The sequence below is a fragment of the Martes martes genome, assembly GCF_963455335.1.
Source record: "Martes martes genome assembly, chromosome: 12".
Taxonomy (NCBI): domain Eukaryota; kingdom Metazoa; phylum Chordata; class Mammalia; order Carnivora; family Mustelidae; genus Martes; species Martes martes.
In genome coordinates, this window is record NC_137900.1 from 10,993,548 (window position 1) to 11,020,219 (window position 26,672).

The window sequence follows — 26,672 nt, forward strand, 5'->3', positions numbered from 1 at the left end:
TACTCCTGGCTCAAGTTCGTAACAGTAAAACCAAAAGCATAAAAGGTATCACTCATGTTGCCTGTCCTGGGAGAGGACCAGCTCTTTGGATCTTGGATTTTGCACCTTACCCTTAAAAGCCCTCAGTGCCAGTTACAGAGGGCAAACCTTCCACTTTTTGGGTCCCACTGTCTTTCATGTCTAAAATCCAAGTTCTAGAAGGACCCTTCTGCACCGACTCTGGGCTTTTCTGTTTCTTGATGGTAAATCCCAATGACGAGTTGGTTTCGGTAGAATTCAGGAACTGTATGTAACCCGTGGTGTTCCCTGCGCCGGGCAGATGGTGATGACTGAGTTGAGAACGAGAACAGGAACGAAGCTTAGAGATCAGAAAAAAAAATAGGTCAAATATAAGGAAGAAATTTACAGAGATATATTAGTCAAGGTCCTGGAAGGGCACAGATAATAAGAAAATTATACTTTGAGAAGAGGTTCATAAAGGGCTTGTTCATGAAGGAATGTGCAAGGTGTAGGCAACAGTGAAGCTGGGACTGTCCCGAGGCCTGACCAGAATCTGGAATTTGGAATCAGGGCCAGAGGATCCCTTGAAAGAACCTGTGGCTTTCCATTAAGGGACACAGCTTACAGGGAAGGAACCTATGGCGTAACTAGCCCACCTTCACCCTCCTCCCTCCCTCCAGTCTTCTGCAAGGGCCCCCCAATGGCTGAACTTCACTAAAGACAAGAGGCCAAAGGGGACCCATGGATACAGTCTTCATAGGCCAGCCTCCTTGGGAAGGGCTCAGGCAAGAGGGTCAGGAGATCTCTTGCGCACAAGGGTCAACATGGAGTGAGTTCCCTTAGGAACTTACCTGCAGATTATTCTTAAAATCAGAGTGACTCTCTAGCTGCCATTAACTCCGGCACATCCCAAGCATTAAGGAGAAAATGCTGGTACTGGGCCTAGTGAGATTCATGTTGTAAAACTCATTTTGTGATAACAAGCTGCTCCCCCAAAGGGGAAGTGCCTATTATTATAAATAATGAGACCCATTGTATAGCATTCTGCAGCGTGCAAAGGACTTTTTTGTACATCATTTTGTGTGATTCTCTCATTAATCTTTTGAGGTGGCTAGGAATGTAGACCTGTTTGATGAGAAAAGTGAGTCTCACAGAGGTCGCTTAAAATATCACGGCAAACAAGTGGGAAAGCCTGATTTTTGGACCAGGTGTCTTGATTCCAAATTCAGGTGCTTGCCACAAAGAGAAATTCAAGTCACCTGCAAATGATTTTTTTAAAAAGAAAGAAGTGGGGCGCCTAGGTGGCCCGGTTTTTAAGTGCCTGCCTTCAGCTCAGGTCATGATCCCTGAGTCCTGGGATTGAGCCCCGCATCGGGTTCTCTGGTGCAGGGACCCTGCTTCTCCCTCTCCCTCTCCCACTCCCCCTGCTTGTGTTCCCTCTCTTACTTTGTCTCTCTCTGTCAAATAAATAAATAAAATCTTAAAAAAATTAAAAAAAAAAAGCAAGAATGATGGCAATGTAAGAAATGTAAGAAATCCTTGCCCTTTGCAAACAGAGCTGAGCAGACTTTGTGACTAGGATGTTCCTCCTTAATAGCTGATGTCTTCCTGCCTTTTGTTGCAAGGACATCCTCTGATGAAGAGTGGGATGGAAATTTGGGTCTTGGAAAGTATACGATTATAACTGGGTTAAAGCCAGAGAGGTCTATCCTGAAAGTCCCTGTAAATCCCAACTGGGTGCCTTGTAACTCCACTATTATATACCCTTGAACCTGATCCAGCCTCTCAAGGAGAGAAGCTTGGTATCCTACTAGCTCCCATGTCTGATACATGCTGCTGTTGTCTGCACTAGAGTAATTCGAATGACCAAATAGCCAATAAGCTCGGCCAGAGTTTTAATGATAGTAATAAAAAAGCCACGGGAAGGAATAAGTTTGGGGAACAGGGCACGGTGATTTTGTACACAGCCTATGTGCCTTGGCTGCGTCCTCATTCTGGGGTCGGTGTTCTGGTGATCTGACTCTGACTTCTCGTTGGCAACCCGTCCGGTGCGGGAGAGGAGCTAAGTCTACCAGGCAGTGAACCTCTGGAACATTCTCTCAGCTCGTTTGTTATTCCGACATTCAAGAAGTAGCCCCATTCATTGTATGATCTCACACTCCTGTCTTGGTAGATGGATTCAGAATTGTCTTTCTTACTTTCTTTTCTTTTCTTTTTAAAAAAGATTTTATTTATTTATTAGAGAGAGAGAGAGAGTGAGAGAGAGCATGAGGGGGAGAAGGTCAGAGGGAGAAGCAGACTCCCTGGAGACGGGAGTCCAATGCAGGACCCGATCCTGGGGCTCCGGGATCATGACCTGAGCCGAAGGCAGTCGCGCAACCAACTGAGCCACCCAGGCGTCCATCTTACTTTCTTTTTAATATACTAAATATAATTTATATAAATCCTTGGTCAGAAGTGTTCTAAAATTAGCTAAGTTTTGAGAGTTGGATACACCAATGTAGACAACATCCCAAACAATATGTGGAGCATTTCTATCATTTCAGACAATTCTCCTCTTTCTTCCTAGTCAATCCCCTCCCCCCACCAAGTAGGCACCAGTCTTCTGATTTCTATCACCATGATTATTTTGTCTTTTCTTGAACTTCATGTAGGTGGAATCATGTAATATCTGGCTTACTTCACTCAGCGTGTTTCAACTTCTGTGTGTTGTTGTACATCAGTAGTGTGTTCCCTTTATTGCTCGAAGTATTCCATTATTTGGAAATACCACAATATGTTTACTTATTCTCCTGCTCTTGGATATCTTGAGTTATTTTCACTTTTGGTCTAATATGCACAAAGCTGCTCTAAACATTCTTCTGTAAGTCTTTTTGTGGGTAATTGCAGTCGTTTCTCTGGGTCTGTTCCTAGGAGAGGAAGAGCAGGTCATAAGGAAGGTGTACATTCAGATTTTTTTTTTTTTGCAGTTTTAAAATTACACGTTTTACTGTAAAACAGTTTTAGAGTTACAGAAATATTTTAAAGATAATAGAGGTCCTGTATACACCATACTCAGTTTCCCCATCATTGACACCTTACTTTAGTGTAGTACATTTGTCGCAGCTAATGAACCAATATTGATACATTATTATCAACTAAAATCCCTACTTTTCAGATTTCCTTATTTGTATCTAATGTTCTTTTTCTGTCCCTTATCCCAGCCTAGGAGACCACATTATGTTTGCTTGTCATGTCTGCTTAGGCTCCGCTTGGCTGCGACAGTTTCTCAGGTTTCTCTTGTTTTTGATGAACTTGACCATTTCGAGGAGTACTTGTCAGGTATTTTGTAGCACGGACCTCAATTGGGATTATCTGATGTTTCTCGTATGATTAGACTGAGGTTATCATCAGTTTGGCAGAGCAAGAACATGGAGGTAAAATGCCATTTTCATCACATCATATCAAGGGTGCATGCCGTCCACGTGACTTATCAGCGATATTAACCTTGGTCCCCTGGCTTCTCAGGCTTCTCCACTAGAAGATTGCTCCCTCTCTCCCTTCCATATGTATTCTTTGGAAGGAACTCACCTGGTACAACCCATACTTAAGGAGTAGGGAGTCGAGGATGGACTATCTCCATAAATCACAGCTGACCTTGGGACAACAGAGGTTTGAACTGCGTGGGTCCACTTACATGCAGATTCTTTCTTTTTTCTTTTTTTTTAGATTTATTTGAGAGAGAAAGAGCACACAGAGGGAGAGGGAAAAGTAGACTCCCCACTCATCAGGGAGCCCGATGCAGGGCTCCATCCCAGGACCCTGGGATCATGACCCAAGCGGAAGGCAGACGCTCAACCAACTGAGCCACCCAGGCCCCCCCAGATTTTGTTTCTAATAAATATAGTACAGAATTGTAAATATTTGCTCTCCCTTATGATTGTCTTAATAACTTGTTCTTTTCCCGAGCTTGCTTTCTTGTAAGAATGTAGTATATAACACATATAACATACAATATATGTGTTAACTGACTATGTTATTGGCAAGGCTTCTGGTCAATCGTAGGCTATTAATACTTAAGTTTATGGGCATTTGGAAGTCATATTCCGATTTTGTACTGCATGCCGGGGTTCAGGGTTGGCACCCCTCAGCCCTGCATTGTACAAGGATCAACAGTGTTTGGAATTCTTTGACAAGGAAGATTTACATTTAGTTTTTAGAAGTGGCAGCACCATTTTATACTCAGACAAGCAACGTGGGAGAGTCCGTGTGCTCCTCGTCCTTGCCAACACTTGACGTTGTCATTCTTTCTAAGTTTAACCATTCTAATTGATGTGAAGTGGTATCTCACTGTGGTTTTAATTTGCACTCGTGATGACTAATGATTTTGAGTAACTTTTCGTGGGCTTATTGACCATTCCTATGTCTTCCTTTGTGAAATATCTGTCCAAGTCTTTTGCCCGATTTTGTGTTGTCTGTTTTTTATTATTATTGAATTGAGGAGTTATATCTATATCCTGGATAAAGGTTCTTTGTTTAATACAATCATGGAATATTTTCTCCAAGTCTGTGGGTTACCTATTGGTTTTCTTAACCAATGATGAGCTGGATTGAAGATTTTAATAAAGAGCTTTGGGGACCTGTGCTGGAAGTAATGAACCCTCACTCTTTCTATATCTGATGCTGCTAATCGCTAGTTATGAAGATTTTTATTTATTTATTTATAAAAGATTATTTGAGAGAGAGAGAGAGCGCGAGCATGTGGGGGAAGGGCAGAAGGAGAGGGACAAGCAGACTCTGAGCTGGGCACAGAGCCCCATATGGGGCTTATCTCAAGATCCTGAGATCATGACCTGAGCTGAAACCAAGAGTTGCACTCAACCGACTGAGCCACCCGGTACCCCATAGTTATGAAGATTTGTGGTGTGCTGGTGGGCATAAGGATTATAACCACGCCTTCTTTTCAAGGCCTCTGATGTTGCATGAAAAGATAATTTTCAAAGGAAAGTTAGACTTCCCCATAGTAACAATAACTGTTACTGGGTGTGAAGATTCCAGATGTATTAGGTGTCTTTGAGTAGCTGCTGCCGGTGCATAGGAGAAGCCCAGGTGAGAAGATCATGTTCTGTCCTTGGCCAACTGGGCCTCCTCATTTTCCAAAGCTTTGGCATGATAATGACTGACATTGTGTCCGGGGGAGGGGGGTGGCTATACTTGCTCCTGACCCAGTTAAGCCCCATAGACACTGACGAATCATGAGAAATAGTAACACAGCAGCTGCGGCTGGCAGTTTCCCCCAAGATTTGATGACAGCGTGCATAGCCCTTTTAGAGTTCAACAAAACAAGGAGAGAAGCAGAGGTCAGACTACTCCTGGAGAGGCAGAAAGAATTCCTCTTAGGAAAAAGACATCATGTGATATTAAATATTGACTCATAACACGGGTTTACGGGAGATGCTTTCAAGCTTCTTGGAATACCACAACAAACAATAGGTTTTCCGAACTGGAGTTCACATGAGAACTCACTTACCGGCCAACTCTGGCATTTGCTACCTGGACTGATGCTGGGTGCCAACGCCGATCATCATTAGCTCCAATCCTTTGTATTTGCGATACGATTTGATTTTGATCATAAATATAGTCCTCAAGTTGAAAAGCTACAGGAGTCTCTAATTGGCACTAAGTAAAATCCAGCCTCTTGGTTGATCGCTGTCAATTCTGAATTATTTAGCGTAACCTACAGAACATTTAGCTTTGGAGAAAAGCATACAGAAGATCACAGTAGACTTATTTTTTAGTACCTACGTTGTTTGGAACTGAGAAAAGACTTACCTTTGTTTTTACTTCTGGCCAGTAAGGGCTCTGAGTGCTCCGACTTTCCTGGGTTCTAGTAGAACATGCTAGAATTCTCCATTTATCTACTTGCCAATTGATCCTGCAAAACTCAGAAAAAAATAGCAAGGGCTCAAGGAGGAATTGGCCGCGGCTTTAATGCGGCGAACAGATCGGAGCTAGGGAGTCAGAACTTCCCTAGATGCAAAGAGAGGCAAAAAAAATGAGGGACTTGAAATTATTGACAAGACTTGAGAGTCAGTGGCCCTCCTCAACACAGTTTCCAAGTTCTACAACATGAATGAAACGTTGGTACATTAAGAACATGGTTCTGACTTAAAAAAAAAAAAAGTGTGTCCTCTAGGAAGAGAATATGAATTTTACTTATTTATTTTTACTCAGACAAAACTCTGATTTAGCTATTGTCTTTTCTAACGGCCTCTTTTCCTGCCACTTCAGGTGAATCTCTTTGTGCTGCTCTCCGTGGTGTGTGTCCTCTTAAATCTAGCTGGATTTATCCTCGGCTGCCAGGGCGCCCAGTTTGTATCCAGCGTGCCCAGGTGTGATCTGGTAAGTCGTCCTAAACCATCGCTGTGCACCTGCTTGGACCCTGGCTTTCTTGGGGGGGTGGTGGGAGGCGGTGGGCAGCGTGTGCCCTGCAGCAGCCACGAGGGAAGCCTGCTCTTTGTTTTGTTTTCCCACTTCCCCTGGCCGAATTCAGGTGTTTCTTTTCCAAAGCAGGGTCCCGCTAGCAGAGCCCCAGAGCCACAGTAAGATGCCTGTGTCATTAGTTAGGGAACAACTTCGTCTCCTCCGAAGGGGGGAAGTGGATGTGATCTGAATACAGGAGAGCTGTCCTGTCTCAGAAACTTCTGGAGGCCGGCTGTGTTTCCGTGTTCAGAGTTTTCCTGATTTTTGAGAAGATGAACCTGATGCAGACACGACTTAACACTGTAGCACCCGCCCCCACCCCGGACTCTGGGGCAACAGGCTGTCATCACAACGTCTGGTTTTCGGGGCTATTTGAATTTCAGAATTGCGGAGAAGAGGTTGTGGACCTGCAAAATCTCTGAATTTTTTCTTTTAATTCTTGATTGTGGCAAAATGCATGTGGTTGCATAAAATGTACCGTCTTCATTTTTCAGAGTTCAGTTCAGGGGTTGAAGTACATTCACATTGTCGTGCACCCGATCTCGGGATCATTTTTCTTGTTGCAAAATTGAAACTCTGAACCTATTAAACAGCTCCCTCGCTCTCCGGGGCCTCCCCCCGCCCTCCCCACCCCAGCCCTGCCTCTGGCAACCATGATATTCCACTGCGCGCACATAATGTATGATTCTTTTAACCACAAAAACTGTAAAGTGCCATAAAAATGGGCATACAAATATCTCTTTGAGCCCTTGCTTTCAGTTCTTTTGGGTGTATACCCAATTGCTGGCCAACTTTGGACTATCGAAAACGACTTCTCATGACACATACTTCCCTGTGGCCCAAGGCGAAGGGACTGGAGTCTTGAGAAGCTGTAGTTAGTCTCTACTATTTGGGACTTGGTGACAAGGCAGTGTGGCCCCTTAGAAACCAGAAGGATGCCGCTGGAGGAGGGGCTGCATTTCTCAAAACACTGATAAAGCCCTGGCCTTCCCGATGGGCAGATTCAGGGATTCACCACAAACCTGTTGCTCTTTCTACACACTCCTTCGAAAGTTTTCCGATTTGGTCACACTGTTGTTTAAAGAACTTCCATCATGGGATCCCAGGTTCACAGCCTTTTCTGTTTTTTTTTTTTTTTTTAAGACTTTATTTATTTATTTGACAGACAGAGATCACAAGTAGGCAGAGAGGCAGGCAGAGAGAGAGGGGGGAAGCAGGCTCCCTGCTGAGCAGAGAGCTCGATCCCAGGACCCTGGGATCATGACCTGAGCCGAAGGCAGAGGCTTTAACCCACTGAGCCACCCAGGTGCCCTGCCTTTTCTGGTTTTTAAGGCCCTGTGCAATTCACCCTCGTCTTGCCGGCTCCCGGAAGCAGCTCGCACTGCCCGTCCTTGCTCCAAAGACTGCCTGGCCTGGCCCTATTTTCTTACTTTTAACAACACCATCTCTCCCCGCAAATTCCCTATTTCTCAGTCCTTGTTCCTCCAAATATCAGTCCTTTACAGCTCCATTCAAAGATTAACTCCTTCAGCGTACAGTCCCTGAACCCCTAGGAAAGATAGTCTTCCAGAATGTCCTCCATGGCCATCTCTCAAGCATGTATCCTTCTCGTTTCTGGGACTAGAGATCTCCATACACCTGTCTCCTCCCTTCCTGCGAGCTGGGATCTCCCCAAGGGCAATGTCAGCTTCTCTATTTGGGAGTTTTCAGTAGTCCCCTGAGCTGCCTCCCACTCCTTCACAGACAGAGTTCCCAGGAACGAAATGAAACAACAACAAAAAAAAACATTGAGCCAAGCTTGGTTTTCCAATTACTCATCACACAGCCAATTAGAAGGGGCAAAGAGGCCAGGCACAGGCTGAAAGTGAAAAGTCGCCCTATCTGGAAAGACAGTTTGGCAAAACTGTAGCTCCTCTTATGTCAAGACACTGATTAGAGAGGCTGCTGAGAGTAGAAAGGAAAGTCAGACCTCGTTCCTGACCTAGAAGATCATGATGTGCAAGCGGAACAGGACAAGCACGGCGCACGCTTGAGTGGTGTCTGCAGAGGGAATGGATACGTGTCCACTGGCAGGTAGATCCGCCGGGTCTGGCCATCAGAGGGAGACAGCGCCTGGGGCATGCAGAGAAAGAAGGGCTTGTATCCCGGGGAAGATAAGGAGTATAGGTATTTGAGGTGGACCTTGAGTGATGAATAGATAATGAGAGTGGGTAGAACCTGAGAGAGGAGAGGAGTCAGAGGGCAGTAGTGGAAAGGGAGCTTTGGTAGCTCTTGGAAAAGCAGAAGCCAGATTGTGAGGGGTCAAAGATAAATTTAATGGACTTCCCTGAGAAAGTCTGTGGTTCTCTATCCTGCGTACCCATTAGATTCGCTTGCGGAGACTTTGTAAAAATCCTCTAATTGGGGCCCCATTCCCAAAAATTCTCCATTGGTCTAGAGAGTGGGGGAGGTCTAGGCATCCATATCTTTTTATATTTTAAGTGTATTTTTAATTAAACATTTATCCCCACCACAAAAACCCACTCTGTGATTGTATCTGATTATAAAACAGTAAAAATTCAGACAAGTCATAAACATATAGGAAAGAACTTAAAAGTCACTTGAAATTTCACTCTTCTGGGTAAGCACGACTAACTGTTTGGCAGATTTTGGGGGCACCTCTTTATATACATAAAAACAGTTTCCGTCAGTGGGACCATATCGTAATTGTTGTTTTTCAATAGGGAGGCTATTTGACCAATGAAATCTTTTTGGGGAAGGGGACACTCTTCCTCATTCCCTCCCTACCATGCTCGTTAGCCCAAATTCTTGCTAATAACTGGGGGTCTCCCTCCATGTGTTCAGATGATCTCACCTAAACAGGTAGGGGGTGGACCTAATTGTGATTTCTTTTAAAAAAATGGGACATATTGTATCCACTCCCCTGCACACTGTGTTTCTCACTTACAGATCTAACACTCTTTGCTTTGAACAGGTTAGTTCTCTATTGCCTTGTTGTCTGGGGTGGTTTGCGTTTTGGCCGATAAAAACAATCCAGCCACCCCTACCCTCCTGCATATCCCCCTCCCAGGTCAGAGAGCATTCCTGTGGGGAAGGTGTAGTTTTTCTTCGGTTTGTCTCATTTCTTTAAAAATTACACATTCAACCCTTTGGTGGCTCCCTCCATTCTTTAAAATGGAGTTAAAATTTACACTGAAATGCACAGATCTCAAGTGTACAGTTCACTGAGTTTTGACCAATGTATACATTCATCTTGACCAATGTATACATTCATGTATACACACTGGACAAGAGCTAGAACATTCGTCTGGCCAGTTCTTGCGTTTCACCCAAATGGAGTCCTCGGGTTTGTACCTTTTTGTCTCTGTCTTATTTTGCTCAGCGTAACAGTTCGGAGATCCAGCCATGATTTTGTGTTGTGTCTGTTACTTTTTTTCTTCTTTTTTTGCACATTAGGATTTCATTGTATAAAAATATCACAGTTTGCTGAATCCACTCTCCTGCTGATGGACGTTCCCATTGTTTCCAGTTTGGGGCTATAATGAACAGGGCTCTTGTAAACATTTTTGCGGAGTTGTGGTTTTCCCTGTGGGCCCATTCTCATTTCTCTTGAGTAAATAAGGGGGTGTGGGATTTGCTCGGTCACGTGGTAAACTTAAGTCTGTGTAACTTTATAAGAAACTGCTAAACAGTTTCCCAACGTGCTTGGGGAATAAGGATTTTTAACTTTAAGGTATACAGCCAATTCCTTTATTAAAGGGTTCAACTTACGTTTCTACCCGTGACTCTCCGCCAGCTACAAGCATTTCTTTGTACTGTTTGTCAGTCTGATGGTGGCCGTGGGAGAACTCCTTGTCCTGTCAGCTTGCAGTCCCTTGGTTGCGAGAGAAGGTGTCCTCCTTTGTAAAAAGCTTCCTAGAAGGTGCTAATGAGCAGCCCGTGTTGAGAACCATAATCCTGGTGATGAGGAGAGAGACGGGAGGGTCTGATGGTGTCAGGGAACAGCATCAAGGTTGAAGCGTGGATGGTTTTCCTCTTTTCTTTTTTAAAGATTTTATTTATTTATTTGACACACAGAGAGAGATCACAAGTAGGCAGAGAGGCAGGCAGAGACGGGGGGGGGGGGGAAGCAAGCTCCCCGCTGAGCAGAGAGCCTGATGCGGGACTCGATCCCAGGACCCTGGGATCAAGACCTGAGCCAAAGGCAGAGGCTTAACCCACGGAGCCACCCAGGAGCCCCAACATGGATGGTTTTCATGTAGAGGCTTGCACAGGGATGTTCGTGGATGCTTAAAGAGATCAAAGAGAAGCTGGAACAACTTTGCAGAAATATTGGGGCAGAGCCGAGATGAAGAAGGGAGGGGAAGTGTCAGGAACAGAAAGAACAAGAAATCCAAAACGCTACGTCGCCTGATACCTTTTTGTGCAGAGACTCAGGGCTGCCGTGTCAGCTGGGCCCGGCCACTGATACTCCTTTTTATTTGGATAATGATTAAATTTTCCAAAAGCCCTTTGTAAAGAGATTAACTTTCACCCATCTGGAAAATTGTTGCATCTGGACCAGCTCACCCCGGAAGTTCCGGATAGCTGAGGTTTCCGGATACATACAAGTCTGGTTATGTTTAAGTAATACCAGCGCGGGTGTGCAGCCCACACTGGTCTGTCTTCTCTCTTCACTGAACGCTTTGGATCAAGAATGGACTCGAGTGGGAGGGGAGTGCTTTGTAAGATGACACCGGGTATTACCTGCGGGAGGCCGAATTCGTAGGTGAGATTCTGAAGCTGACTTAAGTGCAAGAACTGGAAACCCGCATGGCATGGTGTTGAGAAAAGTGCGTGTGGTTGGTGTTTGGGAAAAAGGGGGCCTTGGGTACATGAGCGGAATACAGCAACTGAATGATGGGTTTTTGTAACTACCAAATAGGACTGTCGGTGTTAAATCAGGGAGCTCTCAGCGGGGCTTCAAAGGAAGTTGCCCATTAGGAGTAACCCTTACCTGCTGAATTTAGCCCATTAGTAAGGACTCTTAGTAAGGACTATTATTAATTCATACAAGAGGGGCTAAGAGTAAGCCCAAGAGGAAATAAAATCCGCCGCCCCCCCCCGCACACCCCACCCCCACACCCCATCCTCGCCCAGGCCCCGGCTAGAGAAATCCTGTCTGAATGGCCACAGTAGTTTTCCCTGAGAAAGTAAAAATCTAATGTCGATTTTAGCCGCAGGGGGTCCCTTCCAAAGTGTGAGACAATGGAAGAAAAATCCAAACACAGACAGTCTTTTGCATTTGTGTGTGTCTGGTGGTCAGAGTGTGGACATTACTGAGATAACAGTGTCTGTGGGCACACCGGGAAAGGACAGAAACCGAGTGGAAAGGAAAGGATAGAGACGGAGTCCGTGGAGGAAACTGCGGTACTTCTTGGTGTCAGAGGCAGAATTTATATCAAGATCTGGGCATCGGTGTTTGATATAGTAATGTGTCCCCTTTTGACGTGGTTTGGGGACAGAGAATAAAAAAATCTTATAGAATCCATGGAGTTTTGGAAGAAGCAAAACTAATCCTTGTGGAAAAAAATCAACACAGTATTTTCCTGTAAGAGGGTAGGGGCAGGGATTAATGGGGAAGGACATGGTGGAATTTTCTCTGGTGATGTTATGGTCTGTATGTTGGTAAGGTTGGTAAGACTTGGCACAGGGGTATGCATTGCTTAAAATTGTGTAACTGGTATGCTTAAGATTTGTGTGTGTAAATTGTGTGTGTGTGTGTGTAAGTTTCATATTCAAAGAAAGAGAAACCCCAACCCCCCAAAATGTGTAATATTTAGTGGCAATTTTTCCCTTTGCTTCCTAATCAACATATTATAAAGAACTATATTTTCTCTTAATTTGGAAAAAGACTAAATTTGTGACTAGAGGGTAACTAGAGGGTAAGTTTGGTTAGAAGATAAGAATCTTTTTTTTTAATTTTTAATTTTTTAATTAACATATAATGTATTATTAGCCCCAGGGGTACAGATCTGTGAATTGCCAGGTTTACACACTTCATAGCACATACCCTCCCCAATGTCCACAACCCCACCACTCTCTCCCGACCGCCCTTCCCCCGGCAAATAAGGTAAGAATCTTAATTCAACAAGAAAAAAGACTCTTTCTTTCCTCTTAAGTAACTCAAACACTGTACATGTTCAGTTATTCTTAAAGATTCCTGAAGAATTTTGAAGCTAGTGACGCCAACGCTGCCTCCTTAACAAATATGAAAAGGGCCTGACTTTCCCTTTTAGCCACACTAGAATAACCAACTCCGACAACTCAAGAGGCAAAGCAAGTAAGAATGAACATCTGCTCCCAAATTATGGGCGTTCATTAGCCAAAACCAGGTGTTGCGTATTTTCACAACTTGATTCAAGGGAACCTTTGAAAACGTGGCTTGAAGTTTGCAGAACATTTCATTACAAAGTATGAGATACTCATGACTTATGTTATCACTTCAATTCTGCGACCACACTGAAGATGTCCAACTGAGAGATCTCCTTAAGCCTACACGGTTTAGGGCTACTGTTTGCCAAATACACCCTGTGTTTCCCACAGGCACATGGGAGTTTGAACTTCCTCGCCCTCTTGGAGTTAGGTAGGTAGGGCCGTAGGATTCACTTCGGCAATGAAGTGGGAGCTAAAGGGATGAACGTCATTTGCAAGAGGAAGGCTTAAGCTAGAGTTACAAGATTAAGCAAGTAAAAACACAAATCTGGATTTCAAATAAACAGCTAATAGTTTTCTAACTGGGTGTCTCATATTTTATCCAGCAGCCCTACTTTAAGCGCCAAGGGGCATTTTATCATGTGCTCTCCACCTCTCTGGCGTAGCGATCATTAATCCTAAGACGGTGTGTGCTTCATCAGCCTGGATTCCTAAGGGACAAAGATGAGCAGAGCCCCTGCTAACGTGCAGTGGCCATTAGCGCGTTCAGAAAATAACCTTGTCCTTACGACGGCATACCCGAGCCTATCCTGATGGAGCCAGACACCGCCATATCTCATTCTGCAGGGTTAGTGCTCCCATGGGTAGCCTGTATATTTATTCTCAGTAATTAAATTATGGTTCTGCCTTTCCCTCCTTAAGGTGGACTTAGGTGAAGGCAAGATTTGCTTCTGCTGTGAAGAATTTCAACCAGCCAAATGCACAGACAAAGAAAATGCCTTGAAACTCTTTCCGGTTCAGCCTTGTAGTGCTGTTCACCTTCTGCTTAAGGTAACTTGAACGGACCCCACCCCCGTCAGTAATACACTCTGGAGCCCTCAGAGAAGGCAAAGCTACTTGAAATATCCCTACTCTCTTACCTCCTTCACACAATGCGGCTGCTGAAAGCAGATAGGAGCCAACCCTCATCAGCGACCCAGAGACAGGAGTGACTTCAGGAGGAAGCACAGATGATTGTGTGACCCTTAAATGATGATGGCTGGTTTGCTTTGTGTTCAAGAGTTACAAGATAGCAAAAGACGTAAAGGAGCCTAAACATGTACATACGTGTGTAGGTACATTGATATACATGTGTATCCGTACATATACAGGCATGGTGTAGGTACACACAGCTGATGCAGCTTTTAGCAAAACCTTACTTGAATTTTTAAAGAAGGCTTTGCACTCACGTGGGGCTTGAACTCATGACCCTGAGATTAAGAGTTGCGGGCTCTACCAACTGAGCCAGGCAGGCGCCCCTGTTTTGGGCAAAACCTCTGAACTGCATGCCCATTTGTCTTTGTTCTGATGCTCCTTTGTTGGCTCCGTGGACGCCCGTGGGTGTTGGATGCTGGTGAGCCAAGATACCGAGACCTAGGAGAGATATAGGTTAGAAAATGCAAGGGAAATTCATGCACCTTGCCTCTTGTTTCATGGGCACAACTATAATAATTGAGAGGTTAAAAATAAATGATACCAGTTGCAGAGAAGTAAAAAATTACCCTTTAGTAGGGAATTGGATCAAAGCTGAGTCCGGACTTACGGCTTGGCTCTTGGCTTGTTAACCCAGTGAGTGACAAGTTCAGCTGGTGAACCCTGAGGTATTAGCTTTTGGATAATCCCTCACTGAGGGCTTTTCTTCAGATCTTTGTTTGGGGTTTGTGCTCTTGTTCGAAGGACGAATCTCACAGCTGCCAGCTCTCTGAATTGCGTAGAATGTAAAAGTGGCCTTCTATCTTCGGCTTCTGGATTTCTGGTAGCTGAGTCACCCCCAAACTTTCTGTGAGCCAGGACCCCTCTTGGGGAAAACCTCCCTGAGGAGCCAGGAGCGTGGCAACAGAAACTTTTGCAAGTGCCTTTACGGCTATTTTGAGATGTGGGTTTGGAGAAGAGACGCCCTTTTTACACTCTGGCTGGCCTGCCCCCCCACACTGTCATAGTTGGGTGCCCAGGGGAGCTCGGCCAGTCGCTCCCGAAATAGAATCTGTGGCTGCGGCTCAAACAGCAGGCCGTTGCAGTGGGAGGCGGTGGGAGCCGGAGGCCAGGGGCACCAACTTCAGAGGAGACACTCATTGCTCTCCTGGAAGGAACATCTCCAGACAACAGTCTGATGCTGGCAAAAAGAAAATTTGTAATATCAGGGCTTTCTGGGACAGGGAGCCTCTAAGATAAATTTTTAAAATTAAAATACATGACTGCACGAGAGCCGTATCAATAACCGGTATTTCTTTGGCACTTACCATGAGCCAGACATCAAAGTGGTTGGCATGTGTTTTCCCACCAGAATAGCCTTATTGAGACATCATCATTATTATTTAAAGAAGTTTTTTGGGGCGCCTGGGTGGCTCAGTGGCTTAAAGTCTCTGCCTTCGGCTCAAGTTATGATCCCAGGGATCTGGGATCAAGCCCCACAGGCTCTCTGCTCAGCAGGGAGCCTGCTTCTCCACCCCCGCAACTCCGCCTGCCTCTCTGCCTACTTGTGATCTGTCAAATAAATAAATAAAATCTTTTTTTTTTTTTTTTAAGAGTTTTTCTATTGTCTTCTGGTCGTCAGCAGCCATGTGCTCAGGGGTGTTACTGTTTCCTTGTTCTAGAAAGTCCTTTTCGCCCTGTGTGCCTTGAACGCCCTGACCACCACCGTCTGCTTGGTGGCAGCCGCCCTTCGCTACCTCCAGATGTTTGCAGCCAGAAGAGCCTGCATCGTAAGTCCGCACGCGGCGGCGCCGTGACCGTGTCCCATGGAGCCGTTGTCGTGAAGCCTGTTGACTAACCAAGGCGCTCCTTTCATCAGGACGAATCTCAGATTTCTGCCGAAGAAGTCGAAGAACACGGACGGATCCCAGACCCCGATGACTTCGTGCCACCAGTGCCCCCCCCTTCCTATTTCGCCACGTTTTACTCGTGCACACCCCGGATGAACCGCAGGTAGGCTTCCTCTGTGTCCCCGCCCCAGCTGTGCCTGGGGTGCCCTCGGTTTGGAAGACGGAAAGGTTTCCAGGATTCATAACATGAGCTCACTGCTCTCCAGGATGTACAGATGGTATTATTTTTCAGGATTTTCTTTCTCTTTCTCCCTCTCTCTTTTTTTAAAAGTAGGCTTCTTGCCCAATGTGGGGCTTGAACTCAAGACACTGAGATCAAGCCTCTTGTGCGCTGTACCGTTGAGCCAGCCAGGTGCCCCCTTTCAGGATTTTCTATCCCCTTCCCCCACCCTGCTCTTTTGTCTGATAAACAGCAGGAAACCAAAGAAAAGTCCCACCTTGACCTAAGGATATACTTTTCCCATTTCAATTAGCTTCCCAGGAAAACTGACACCCAGTGAGACAGCCGCTGTCATGTGACTTGATTGAGTGCTGAGGTTGCCCTGGAAACGCGCTGAGGCCAAATCGATGTTCATTATAACACCATCAGCTGGTCCCCAAATCATGACATTCTTCCCAGCCATTAAGCAGAGATTAATTATTCATGACTTCTCCATGGTCTAGAAAAAATAGACACCACGCTTATTTGCTTTCTCAAATTCTAGCTCAAAATCTATCGTTTGCTTCTTAAATTTCAGAAATGACTATCCGCAGAGGGAAATGCTGCATGCACTCATCTGGTTGTTACGGACTTCTAGAATTGTACCTCTCTAAAGAACGACTTTGTTTATTCATTCAACAAACATTTCATCAGTCCTCTGCCACTTATTAGTCACCCTGCTGGGTTGGTGACCTTCCAGATGACAGACCCACCTCCTTCCCCTCTCAGGGGACTCACAGTCTAGGTCGTGACAGATGAGTGTTGCAAGGGTCCTAATAATTCTCAAAAAGGAGATTTTGAGTGCCCCAAGGAGGACCACCTAACCCAGCACGGCAAATGGGCTGCAGAGGCTTTGGAGAAAAGAGTCAGCCAATCAGGGTTGGCTTCGTGGGTGAAATGATCTTAAGCCAAATTTCAAGGATCAGCAAACCTTAAGCTTCCAAAGAAAATCTTTGAATTCTGTAAGAAAGACTCGTGTCTTTAGCCTGAGATCCAGAGGGCCAGGAATTTCTACTTTTTTTTTTTTTTTTAAAGATTTTATTCATTTGACAGACAGAGATCACAAGTAGGCAGAGAGGCAGGCAGAGAGAGGAGGAAGCAGGCTCCATGCCGAGCAGAGAGCCCGATGCGGGGCTCGATCCCAAGACCCTAGGATCATGACCTGAGCCGAAGGCAGAGGCTTTAACCCACTGAGCCACCCAGGCGCCCCAGGAATTTCTACTTTTAAGCCCCAAGGTTGACGTGGAGAGTCGTCAGACAAATGTGGTGCCGGCCTTGGGGTTTTTGGAAATCTGCTTGCTAGTGCTCAGGGCGGCCACCTGTGGCTTTGAACCAAGTCACCAGTGTGAGCTACCACCCAGACACTGTTAACGTTCTTTTCCAGGAGTGACCCCCCCAACTTGTTGCTCAGAGTCATGCCTACACCCCACCTGCACGCCCTCCCCTCCTTGCCCACCTAAGGGGAGCGTGAGAAGGCCCCAAAGCTGGAGGGGTGCCCATGCCAATTCAGGGAAATTCAGCCTCCCAGTTGTGCAGGGGGTGGTGTATTGGAATTTCGAAGCTGGGGGGGCTAGGATGACTTTCGTAGTGTATTAGGAAATGAAGCAGAAATTACAGGGGCCAGAGAGACGTATTTGTGTGCTGACAGACACACTTGCTCATACCTTAGCCCCGTCTCAGGCTGTGTGCAGAAGGACATGCTGGAAGGCAGTTTAAAAAAAAAAAAATGCCTGTTATTTTGTGGTTGGGAAGAGAAATGCCCTCTTAGAGACGGAGAATTAATTGGCTCTCTGAGATTGGAGGTGAGCCCTTGGTTGACCTAAGAGGAGGCAACAGACAGATTTAATTTCCTGCAGTGGCAGAAAGGGAAAGTGACTCATGTGGGTGTAGGAGTCGCGCTGTCCGGCCCCGCGTCCTATGGACCGCCCCTCCCCCGCCTGCCCTTCTCTCTTCCGTTTCCCTTCTGGGTTCCTCCATAGTAACACTCACCAGTGTGGGTATTTCCACTCTTGGGGGTGTGGGTGCATCCCTGGATTCACCCCTCTGAGTCCTGAGACCGCCCCTGGCCAGATCCAGACAAGCTTCTCACCAAGGGCTTTACCATTCAGAACTTTCTGGAAGGGACATGGAGGAGGGTGTTAAAGCAATACATCCCTGCGGAAAAGAAGATGCTGCTAGGCCTAAAGTATATACTTTATATACTATACTGTAGACTGAACGTGGAGGCCTAGATCGTATCTCCAGTGGGCAAACAGCCTCATTTTCTGAAATTCTCCCAGTACCAGAGGACGGTCCACTGTTAAAATGGCTACATTTATTCACCTTTCGATACATATTGTAGCAAAGGTATTTTTGCTTTTGACCCACTTTGCTAGATTTTTCCATATCCACTTTATAGACACCAACTGACGCCAGGTGGTGGTTTTCCTTCTTATAAGCAGGCAGACGAGAATGGTCACGAATGTTTTCTTTAACGTTTCCACAACCGGTTATGTGAAGAGTCTTCACGTAATGCAAGCCCCCCGTTTCCTGCAAGGTATCACGACCTCTCAGAGAGGTTTATTTATTTACCTTCTATAAATACAACCCCTTCATGCCTTGGCCCCTGCTTGAGAAAGGACTTCTCAAATTACTGCCAGAAACAGAAACCTGATGGCAGTGAAGGTTTCCGCCCGAAGATGGGTTTCTGCCTGGTGACTTGATTTGTAAGGACAGTCGGGGCTGAGCTCTCCTCCTCCACGACCCCAGGGAGCCTCCCACCCCGCCCCCATCCTCAGAAATCAGTTGGAGCTGGGATCGAAAAGGAGAGCCTCGCACCTGTTCCGTGACCGGGGACCTGGCTGGACCGTGGGGACGTAACGTGTTGCAGAACGCGGAGTATGATGGCAAACTGAACACAGGCATCTGTTCCTCGGTGGTGAACGCAATAAACTCATTCCCTTTCCTCGTGAGGTTCAAAACCCAAAGTCAGGGGGAGCCAGGCTCTGCTGGAGGGTGACTGCGTGCCCAGTGCGCCTCTGCCCGGCAGCCTTCACCGCCAGCCCAGGACGCAAGGGAGGACCACTCTTTGGTCGTATTAGTTGCTGTATCCCCCTCTCAGGAGTTCTCAAAGCCTGGTTGTCACCTTAGCAGAACTCATTTGGTGTGCTCTGTGTGGGTTTCCTGTCCGTACTCCGTGCTCACGAGCATGAACCAGTGAAGGCTTCCTGGAGAGTTTGGGGTGAACTTGAAGGAGCCCAGGCTCTGGAGTCTCTTACTAGGGTGACCCTGGGCCCGGCAAGGCGGGGGGGGGGGTTCTCTTACCATCTCTGAAGCCCAGCTTCCTTATTCATCACATGGCCACTTAGCTGATTTTTAGGAGATAAAAATCTCTTCTTGTCTGTCTGCACCCCACCACAGGCAGTTAGAGCAGAATTTCTGGAGGCGAGGCCTGGGCCTCCCAGAGTCTGCAAACCTCCTCAAGTGGTTTCCCCGGGTGATTCTACTCTCTCGCTAGGGTTGGGGGCCATCAGGGATCAGGAAAACACCTGTCAGGACACAGTGCACCGATTTCACCCTACAGATCCCTACGTACTGAAAAGATGTGAATAAGAACTGCTTCATAGGAAAGGAACCTTCCTTTTCATTTCTAGAAACATCTTCTGTCACACAGAGGCTTTCTTGGTCATCACAGTAACCACCATAAGAAGCCATTCATTGGGGTCGATTTAAAGAAAATGTGTCCCCTTCCCCTACTTCTTAAAGGGATTCCATGGTCATTTAAGGTCTCAAATGGAAGTCTGTTCCTCTGACCTCCTGGCCCCAAGCAAACCCTCTCTTCTCTGAGAACATAGCCTTTGGTTTAGGGGGGGTATCAAAGACCACCAGAGCTAACAGAGCAGCAGGCACAGCTGGGGGTGTCCCTGGGGAGGACACAGCAGGGGGGAAATGTGGGGAATTGGCTCAAGGGGGGAAGCCAGGGGATTTGAGAGCGCTGGAAAGATGGCTCATGGGGTCCTGCTAATTCAGGGCGGAAGCCTGGCCCTCCGGAGAGGACGGAAGGAGTCCCTAGGGCTCACTGAGTTTTATTGCAAGGAAAAAAGAACATCACATCTTTTTCAACTTGTTTTCCTCCACCAGTTGCATTTTTGTAAACGGGCACAGGGATAAAACGAAACAACCGCGACTCCACAGAGCGCCTTTCTGAACGTGCAGCTGGCCTGGGCCCTTTCACCCGTCTCCTTCAGCTCATGACCATTTTCATCGTTCGAGAACTGGCACGAAACTTCTGCTATTACCTCTTCTTTTCATTTTCCAATGCTCCGTGGCCTGAGCACAGGTTTTCTGGTTTTCCTTGTATCTTTTTAAAATGGGATATAAAACTGACCTAGAACATTCTACTAGCTTCAGGGGTACGGCATAATGATTCCATATTAGTGCACATTGTGGAGTGATGGCCCCCATCAGTCTAGTTAACATCCGTCCCCGCACATCGTTGCGGGATTATTTTTCTTGTGATCAAAACTTTGAGGGTTTACTCTCTTAGCAACTTTCAAATAGGGAATACGGTATTATTAACTGTGGTCACCCCGCTGTCTCTTACATCCCCCGGGACTGACTTATTTTGTAACTGTAAGTGTGGTTAAAAGAAACAAGTTTCTGTGTATTTTAAACCGCCGTTTCATAATTGAGGCTCCTTATTATCTAGGCTGTGTGTGTGTGTGTGTGTGTGTGTGTGTGTGTGTGTGTGTAGTTTTCTAGGAACACAGGCAGAATATCTTGAGGTTTATTTAGTTATTTGATATGGAGGGCCTCTCACTCACAGGACAAAAGCCCCCGTGCCTGGCTTGAAGCCAGTGCTCAACCAACGTTTGCTTGACCAACTGTATTTAGGAAGGGTCACTCTCCTTCATCCTGCTTTGTCTCTGAGCTGTGATGCTGTTCGCTTTCCTGGAAAAAAAGTAATTCAGCCCTTCAAATATTTATTTAACAAATAGGGAGTTTCTACCATTCATCAGATCTTAGGTGAACCCAGGCAAGAAATCTTGTCATGTACTAATGTAAGAAATAATTGTGTTGCCCTGCATCCCTAGTTTTGTTTTTTTTTCTATTAAGGTGAAGTTCACATAATATGAGTGGAACCATTTGGAAGTCTACCATTAAGTGGCATTTGGTACAATCATGGTATTATGTAACCACCCCCTGCCCCCCAATCTGCCCCTGCAGCGTGTTCATCCCCTCCAGAGAGACCTGTACCCACTCAGCGGTCACCCCCCATTCCCCTTCCCCCAGCCACCACCAGTCTGCTTTCTGTCTGTGGATTATTGCTTGCTTTCTGGCTAGTGACTTTAAAAGCAATGACGGCATTGCATTTTATACGTCGTCACTTGCCTAAGAAACTCTGGGCCCTCCCTCAGCTGAGATTTTCCCCCTGATTCTGGGCCAGGAGACTGTCATGCAGGAGTGAGGGGTCAGGGGTCTTCTGTTCGGTCCGCCGATAGCCGTCCCGAGGCAAAGGCCATCATCACGCAGAAGCAAGCACTGTCAGACCCGCGGTCTGTAGACCTACTTCCTGATGCCAAGATGCTTTCCCTAGGATGGTCGGTCCTGATGTCATCCCCCTCCCCCATATCTACGGAGCACGAATCAAAGGTGTGGAAGTGTTCTGTCCCTTGGACCCCCCGCCTCCGTACGAAGCTGTGGTGAGCCAGACGGACCAGGAGCAGGTACGGTCCATGTGCTGACCGCTGGTGGGAAGCGCAGCCTGGCGCGCAGAGAACCCTGGGACACGGGTCCTGAATGTGGTTTTAAGTCCAGCGGAGTCCAGGTGGGAGATGAGCTGAATACCCACAGATAGCCCTCTTTTCTCCTGTGATGTAGGGGTCTTCATTCCACGTGCCAGGAGGATCGGAAGGTGCCGCGAGCCCCTTGGAACCGATCTGCATGCCACTGACTCAAGGTAATAAATAGAAGATTCCTGCCCAAACGCAGGATTCTGTCGAGTAAGACATCATGAAATAATGACACACACACACACACACACACACACACACACATATATATAATATATATAAATATAAAATATATATAAATATTTAAATATATAAAATATAAATATATATATATTTTAAATTTTATTTATTTATTTGACAGAGATCACAAGCAGGCAGAGAGGCAGGTGTGGCAGCATGGGGGGGGGGTGTTGGGGTGGGGAAGCAGGCTCCCTGCCCGCCAAGCAGAGAGCCCGATGCAGGGCTCGATCCCAGGGCCCTGAGATCACGACCTGAGCTGAAGGCAGAGGCTTTAACCCACCGAGCCACCCATGTGCCCCAATGACCAATATATTTTATGTGGAATTTGAGAAACAGGGCAGAGGATCACGGGGGAAGAGGGGAGAAAATGAATCAGGATGAAACCACAGAGGGAGACAAACCATAGGAGAGTCTTCATCTCGGGAAACACACTGAGGGGTGCTGGAGTGGAGGGAGGAGGGAGGTATGGGGTGTCTGGGGGATGGACATTGGGGAGGGTATGTGGTGTGGTGAGTGCTGTGTATTGTATAAGACTGGTGAATCACAGACCTGTACCCCTGAAACAAATAATACATTATATGTTAATAATTTTTTTAAATGCAAAAATAAATAAGCTGGCAAAAATTTTTTTTTAAAAAACTCCTGTAACAAGTCATTAAATATTCTCCAGAATATACAATAAGTATCACAGGAAATGAGAAGAGATTCCTACGAGGCAAGAGAAAGCAGAAATTTAGAGTCTCAAACTTGCCTAAAACAGCACCTGCCCTGAGGTAATTTGCTGATAGTAAAATCCTAAGGCCTTGAGGGTTTTTTCCCCTTCATGTGTTTTCATCAGTCTTGTTATGGAATAATTTAAATACAATCACACTCACTGAAAAAAAAAATGACCTATATATTTTGTTGGAGGTCAGATATCTTGAAGACAATGGTTTAAATTACATCCTTCTTCGGGCACCTGGATGGCTCAGTGGGTTAAGTGTCTGCCTTCAGCTCAGGTCATGATCTCAGCGTCCTGGGATCCAGACCCAAATTGGGCTCCTCGCTAAGTGGGGAGTCTGCTCATCTCTCGCCCTCTGCCCCTCCCCCACTCACGCTCTCTCAAATAAGTAAATTTTTAAAGTCCAAAAAAAATTGCATTCTTCTTTCCAGTTTTAAAAATACTGTCAACGATTGGCGAGTAGGAGATACTGTGTGAACAGAAATAAAGATAGGCTCAGAATCTTTAATGAGTCCCCAGACTTGTCTCAGGGACCTGTGAAATGGATTAGAGAGTTTAATTTGGCATTCCTGTGTTTTCCCACCTAGGATTTCTTTCTCCTGTTAAAATAAGAGGGCCTCTTCTAAAAGGAAAAATGAGTTTTGTCTATGGCAGGATGATTTGCTGTGAGATTGTGCTGTCATTTATAACCTCGGGTCTGGGTCATGCCGCCTTCACGCCTAGTGAATGCTGATTTTCCGCCCTGCCTCAAAAGACAAGAGTCAGTTTACAGCTATCTTTGTCATTTAAGGGAGCATGATGGCAGCTCTCTGTCTTTGGAGAGGTTTTTAAATGGCCCAGAGAACTGTCCACCAGCACGAAATGGCAAGGGTGAAAAATAATGGATCAACACTTTCTAGCTAGTTTCCGTGGGGGTGATTTTTCAGCAGCACTGTTTGTAATGAGTTTCTCTTCTGTTCACCTTCCGTCTTAGAAGAAGGCAGCAGTGCTCTCTTCCCTAAGTACGGTTGTGATTCTCCCATTTCTTAAGAAAGTTGCCCAGACCACACACAGGCTCACCAAGGCTCTGATGTGCTTGTCCTGAGCGGAAGTCATCCGTTTCTTGAGTGGTTCTCCCCATCCACGCGGTGGCCGCAGGCTCTTTGCCTTGGCCGGTCATGCCTTTCACATCCCGGCCTGCACCCTGGGCTGTGCGGACGCCTCCACAGCCTGCCTTTGTGGTCTGCAGCCCTGGGGAAGTCCCCTGACCCGGGCAGGTGTTCCTCCCACCCCGCCCAGGCTCACCTCGCATTGCCGGAAACTGGAAAGTGGCGAGGAGCTTTCTGGCACCACACCAGGAGGGTTCCCTGGAGAAGATTTTAAGCCCTTTGCAGGAAAAGGAACAAAAAACAAAAAACCAAAAACCACAAAACACCTGACATTTTGGCAGGGCTTCTTGACTTTACTCGTGGACTTACAATTTTTTGTTGGCTTGTTTTAGGTGTGGAGGGGTGGTTTGGAGAGGCAGCATTTCCCACAGTGCTGGGAAATAAAAACTCACCCGGCCAACAGCCCAAGCAAATGTGGTTAACTGTGTCCCCTTGCCCCTGAACGTTCGGGCTCACAGGGGCTTCCTGCCCAACCTTGTGAAGGCAACAGCTGGTGAAAAAATTTATGTTTCTCTTCTTTAAAAAAAAAAAAAAAATCAGGTGAGGACATTCCTAACACACCTGGAGAAGAAAGCACATCCATCTCAACTCCCGATGCAAACCAGCTGCCTCCCACGAGAAGCCGGACAGCCTTCCCAGCCCTGAGGACGAGATCAAGGAGCGACCCTGTGCTCCATCATTCCGTGGAGAGAGGTATGTCCCTCCCAAGCTCCTTGCTCAGCGCCGTGCGTGTTTGTCCAAAAGTGCCCATCGAAAGCGGGTGGCTCTGGCCGCCCACCGCCCTGCAGCTTGAGAGATGTCTCGAGAGAGGTTAAGAGGTCTTGGAAAATAAGATATTCTCCATGCACATTAGGAATATTCACCGGTCACATTGTTTAAGGCTGGTAGAGTTTTTCCTTTTCATTGTCATCAAAAGCATTTAGTTGCACACGATAGTGTTCTAGGTACAACATGAAGAAAAGGCAAATGTTCTGATTTCTGGGTGCTCGCGGTCCTGTGGAAATAAATGTTCTCAAGGAAAAAGTTAAAGGGGTGTATTTTTTTTTACCCCTCTCTTATGACCTAAGTTATCTTTTTTTTTTTTAAACTGTGCATAGGTTGTTGAGTTATTTAAATCTGACCTGTTTTAAGAAGTTTAGCTAGAGTGAAAGTCACACTCGCATTCTCTCCCTTTCTGTGTGGAGTTTGTTATAGATGTCATTTGAATAATTTTAAATTTAAAAAATCTTAAAGACTTAAAATAACCCTGAGTGCTTTCTCTGAATGTGTGGATACCTGAACATCTCCAAATAGCTCTTCATTGCGGAAAACTGTAAAAGTAAAATAAAGGAAAGAAAGGGAGAAAATGAAAACCTTTAATCCCGCCAGCACAAGCTTCTTCGGGTGACCTCCTCTAACAAGTGCCTCTGCCCTGCTCTGTGCAAACACGACTTTGCGCGCTCTCTTTGCTCTCTCTGGGGCCGCATGTCACACCCTTGCAGTCTTGGTTTTGTCCCTCTGACTGCCTGTGTTGTTCGCTGCAGCTCTGGACTGACCGTGCGGGAACCAGAGAGAACGCTCCTCCTGTCTTCTGAGCGGGAGGAGTCCCGCCGCCTGGGACTGAGCACCTCTGCAAACCCACAGGCCGGCAACCTGGCCCCTCAGCTCCCCAGGCCCGTTTCACGGCAGGTCTCTACCCCACCTGGCAAGCTGAGGGCTCGAGCGGGCCGCCTGCCTGCTTCAACAGGAGCTTGGCTCTCTGCACAGCTTAGTGAGGTCCTTCCAGATCCGGGGTGCTGCAGGGAGAAGGAGACACGTGTTTACCTGCTGGAGTCCTCTGCTGTAGAAGGACTGGATTGCCTTCCCGTGACGGAGTGTAGTCCCTGACTGCCCTCACACAGGAGTGTCCGTAGGGAGTGTTCCTGGAAAACTCCGGCTCTCTGGGACATGCACGTGGCAGGCTGGAGGTTGGCCGCTAACCCCAGTTTAGAGCGCCTACGTTTCTCCAGAGGAAAAGAAGTGCTCCCCTTCCTCTACCTATCCTCCCACCCTCCGCTTCCTTTCTTCCTTGAATATCAAATTCCCGCTTGTCAGGCCTTCCCAGACTGAAACCTCCAGGGTTCTGTACGCTGAAGGCTGCTGGCTGGCTTATGAACATGCGGAGACTGGGCCTGCACTCCCCTTCGCCCACCCGATGGCACAGTCATGTTCTGCTGGTCCTTAAACCTCCTGATGTAGGTAGTTGTGGACATTAGAGCCCCTGGCAGTGAAATTTCCCAGGCCGCTGTTGACTTCTGGGATGACCGGTGATTTCCCTGCACCTAGATTTTTCTTTCTGCTAATAGTCAGCCCTAGAGCGGCCTCCCAGCCATGGCGTGAGCGTGGATAGTCGGCACCACGCCCTGAGGATGTTTAGGACAAAGGTACAGTCAGAGGGAGCGGAGCCCTCCCTTCACCGCAGTCTCGTCTCTCCTCGGCCTCTCCAAGAGGCTCCTGCATCCTCTTCCCTTGGAGCCTCCTCTCATCACGTCTTTCCTCTGCTCACCTGCCCATCCCCCCACATTGGTCATCACCCCCCGGCACGGTTGCTCCATTCTGGATGCCCTCCCCTGTCATCTGTCGCTCCCGTGGTGATTGTGTTCTCCATGGCACCGTGAAATGTTCTGGGGACACGTCCTGTTGGACCTTCAGGGAATGAGCTTATGTCATTGTTTTTTGGTTTTTTGTTTTTCCCCCTTTTCTTTCTGCAAGATGAAAAGCAAGATGTGCATGGTCGTTGGCATTTGCAACATGCTTTCCACGCCGAGTTTAGTGGCCCGTGCCGTGGCCGGTGCTGTGGCCCGTGCTGCCTCGAGTCGGGCGGGAGCTCACGGGGCG

At 46.7% G+C, this 26,672-nt stretch overlaps 1 protein-coding gene across 1 annotated transcript in view; it reads left to right on the plus strand.

The window, feature by feature from the left end:
* Positions 1 to 26,672, plus strand: part of ENTREP1 (endosomal transmembrane epsin interactor 1) — a gene marked incomplete at its 5' end in the record, with an annotated part of 61,687 nt that overhangs the window by 30,910 nt on the left and 4,105 nt on the right. Inside the window, 7 exons of the mRNA XM_080820651.1 lie at positions 6,271 to 6,381; positions 13,579 to 13,707; positions 15,510 to 15,617; positions 15,707 to 15,840; positions 21,512 to 21,641; positions 21,796 to 21,874; positions 24,357 to 24,509. Of these exons, the coding sequence (XP_080676777.1) occupies positions 6,271 to 6,381; positions 13,579 to 13,707; positions 15,510 to 15,617; positions 15,707 to 15,840; positions 21,512 to 21,641; positions 21,796 to 21,874; positions 24,357 to 24,509 (844 nt within the window). The remainder of the gene's footprint in view (positions 1 to 6,270; positions 6,382 to 13,578; positions 13,708 to 15,509; positions 15,618 to 15,706; positions 15,841 to 21,511; positions 21,642 to 21,795; positions 21,875 to 24,356; positions 24,510 to 26,672) is intronic.